Source organism: Lipotes vexillifer, unplaced genomic scaffold (assembly GCF_000442215.2).
Source record: "Lipotes vexillifer unplaced genomic scaffold, Lipotes_vexillifer_v1.1 scaffold1980, whole genome shotgun sequence".
In the NCBI taxonomy this organism is placed as follows: domain Eukaryota; kingdom Metazoa; phylum Chordata; class Mammalia; order Artiodactyla; family Lipotidae; genus Lipotes; species Lipotes vexillifer.
In genome coordinates this window covers 78,811-82,199 of record NW_006797999.1, presented here as the reverse complement: position 1 = coordinate 82,199, position 3,389 = coordinate 78,811, and the positions used below count along the sequence as shown (strand labels likewise).

Genomic DNA, 3,389 nt, shown 5'->3' with positions numbered 1-3,389 from the left:
TGAAGGCAGGGACGCCGGGATCGTCACAAGGCTCGAGGTCATATTCTGAGACATGAGGAGACAGAGTACACTGGTGGGAACCCGGCTAAATACTCAAAAATTATTTAGCAAGAATAAAAAGGTGCTATTACTTAAAAAATAAACATATATATATATTCCGCCCCCCCCAGCCTCTGCTGTAACTGTCATATGGATTGTCTTCCTTTGTGCTATGAGTTTTCTCATGACAAATGAAATATAGTATTTTTAAAAATAAATGTATAACATTATAATAACATGATCCACTCAAAACTTTCACTTTAACAGCATGAAATTATTTTAGTGATACGCCTAATTGTTAAAATCAGTTACTGTCCTCTTAAAGGTGCTTTGGATAAACAAGACCCAATGGAGAACAAACTAAAAGCAGTATCACAGGGTTTTTTCACAGGGTGGGAAGCTTATCATAACCAAGTTCACCCCTAAAATACACCTCAGTATGGAATACCAAAACCTTTTCCTGTCTATTTTTCAATTTATAAACCATGTTTTATTGATGTGTAATGAAAAATATTCTGGATCCTGCTAGAACTTTCTGTATACTACCCAGGAAGAAAGTGCTAAATTTAGTTAAAAAGAAAAAAAAGAATAATGTCTGGTGTATTGCTGCATTTGGGGATTAAATGTCCAAAATAACAGTACTAATAACAGCATTTTGTATTTGTCTCATTCTTTAGTACCAACTCTTGCAAATCTCTATATATGGGTACAACTGCACTCTGGTTGTCATGGGTCTCATGGGCCAGCATTCAGTGTGCTGTTGATCCTTCTTGCTGTGTTCTCAGCGTGTAATGCCCAGTGTTTAGTCAAACAGGATCAAACAGTGGGCCACCATTAGGGGTTTGAATGGTGGAAAGAGCTTCAAAGAGGTTAAAACGTCAATTAAAGGATGAGCATTGTTGCAATGAGTGGGAAACGAAAGTTCTTCCTATGGTGGTGGGGAAACTGTGCTAGTCCATCTGAAACGATATTGCCTTCACTTTCTGATTTCCAACTACTATCTTTCAAGTTCTGACTCTAAAGTGCGGATTCTGTATTCTCAAGGAACATATTAAATCTAAACCATCATCTCCCCCAATATTTCTCAATTTTAATCCATCTTTTCTATTCCCATCATCCACAAGTTTCATCACTGGCATCCCAACCCCGTATGAAGAGGAAATCTCTGCTCCAGTTTTTCCCTCATCTCACCCAACTTATCGGTCAATATCTGAGCTCCACGCTTTCTACATTGTCTTTATCCTGTTTTTCATTTAGGTAAAAAAATCTATTCTGGATCCCTAACATATTCAAACTACTCTCACCACTCTGGAGATATACTCATTAATTTGACCCAGCAAGGAAAAAAAAAAAGGTATGACCCAAGGAAAAACAAAGGTAATATCATTTAATTCAACTCAACAAATATTTATTTGTCATACCAAAACATAATGGTAGGCTTTCTAGGAAATAGTAAAATAAAGCTGTCACAATCCAGGGAACTTTATCTTCATGTGACAGAAGTCATTCTCCTCCTAATAGACTGTATACTCTCAACTCGAATCACATCTTTGCTGTCACTTCTTTAAAAGCAGTTGAAAACTCTTGCCAAATAAGAGAACAGTTTGATATTATTTATGCTAGATCTATTGCATTATAGAGAAAAACACTGTAATCGTACGGTTCTTTGTGTATATTTTTATTTCATATTTTGACTGATGTCCTCCGAAAAATACCTACTGAAATAGGAAGTCTGATCCAACACTGTGAGATTAGGGGTGTGGATTAGTTCCATCCTCCCACACAAGGTCATATAAAGGTCCTCTTGCGTCAATTGTCACTTATGGGCTATTACACAGTGTGTATTCGTGTCAATTGTCACTTATGGGCTATTACACAGTGTGTATTTGCACAGCATACGTTTCCAGTTAGTCATCCAGCAGAAGAAAAATGTACTGCCCTCAGGATTCCAAGTTCCCTGACTCAAAGATTTTGTTCTTAGAACTTACTCTATTTTTCTTCATCAATTCTCTAGTCTCATTCCCATAAGCACACAGACATGTGTTCCAGGGCCCATTATAAGAATGCTACACAGCAATCCACCGAATAAAAACCGCTCTCATGACCGCACGATGACCACAGCCGCCGCGCCTGGTGGGGCACCTCCGGCACCAGCTCCCCAGAGGCGCTCCATGTTCTATTTCCACGGCACCTCTTCCCGGTCCCTCTCCACCCGCCAGCGGGCTCGCTTCCAGACCAGAGCCACCACAGCCTCCCGCTGTGAGCCCGCTCACCAAGACTTGCCTCCTCCTACTTACACAGTGGAAGCCCTCTTCCTCCTTGGAGGGTTATCCCTTCTCTCCTCCTAGCTCAGGGTCCCACCTTCTCAGTCCATGATTTGAATCGTCCTCATCTTTGCACCAAAATGTCCTGCCCCAGCTTAAACCTAGTACCTTCTTTCTGTGCAGCTACACTCATTTCCCAGCTTACCCAGCCCCACGTCTTTAAATTTTGTCTATTTATTGATGAACTTCAATTATTTTTTTCCTGACTTGACCCTCTCTGTGAACTCAAGACTCTTGACAACCCCTCTTGGATATATACCTACAATTTCCCAAAGCAAAATTTTATATTTTTCCTCCCAAACCTGCTTCAGTCCCCATGTTTGCCACGTGAAGCGTGGCATCCTCATTCACAGAGATGAAGACCTTGACCCCTGTCTGTATTTCAGACACATTCGATCCCAGCTGACCTGGTCCACTTCACTCCAGCACCAACCCCGCAGCCTCAGCTTCTGCTGTCTCCTGTGGGGCTTACTGTGTAACAGCATCTTACCTAAGATCCTGTGTTAACATTGGATGTTACTTAGAGTGAGTTTTGAAAACGGTCAGATCATGTCCATCCCTGTTCAAATCCTTCCAATGGCTCTGCATAACACAATTCACAGCCAAGGTACTTATATGACCTTCTCAATTACCGGGCTCTGACCACAGCGACCTCCTTCTTTAACCCTGAACTTGCCCGCACACTCCCACTGCTGCTCTTGCTTCTTCTGAGGACCACGTCCACTATAGCAGCCTGGCCTGCTCTTTGACGTCTTTGAAATCAAGCGTCAGCTTATCAGATAGACCTCCCGTGGCAACTCTCTACACGTCAGCATCTTTTAACTCCTTCACCATTTTATTCTTTCTGATAGCATCCCCTGTTACTATCTCCCCCACTGGATTACAGGCTCTATGAAGGCAGGCCCTTTGTTTTATTCCCTACTGTGTCTCCAGGGCTTAGAATAATTCTTGGTACCTTGTAGGTGCTCAGCAAACACTCACTAAATTAAAAATAAATAAATAAAAGAATGAGCACTCTGTACTCTT

General features: G+C 41.5%; 1 protein-coding gene across 1 annotated transcript in view; it reads right to left on the bottom strand.

Moving 5' to 3' along the window:
* Window positions 1-3,389, bottom strand: part of LOC103084768 (CUB and sushi domain-containing protein 1-like) — a 338,785-nt gene that overhangs the window by 303,448 nt on the left and 31,948 nt on the right. Inside the window, 1 exon segment of the mRNA XM_082931482.1 lies at window positions 2-45. Coding sequence (XP_082787608.1) covers window positions 2-45 — 44 coding nt within the window.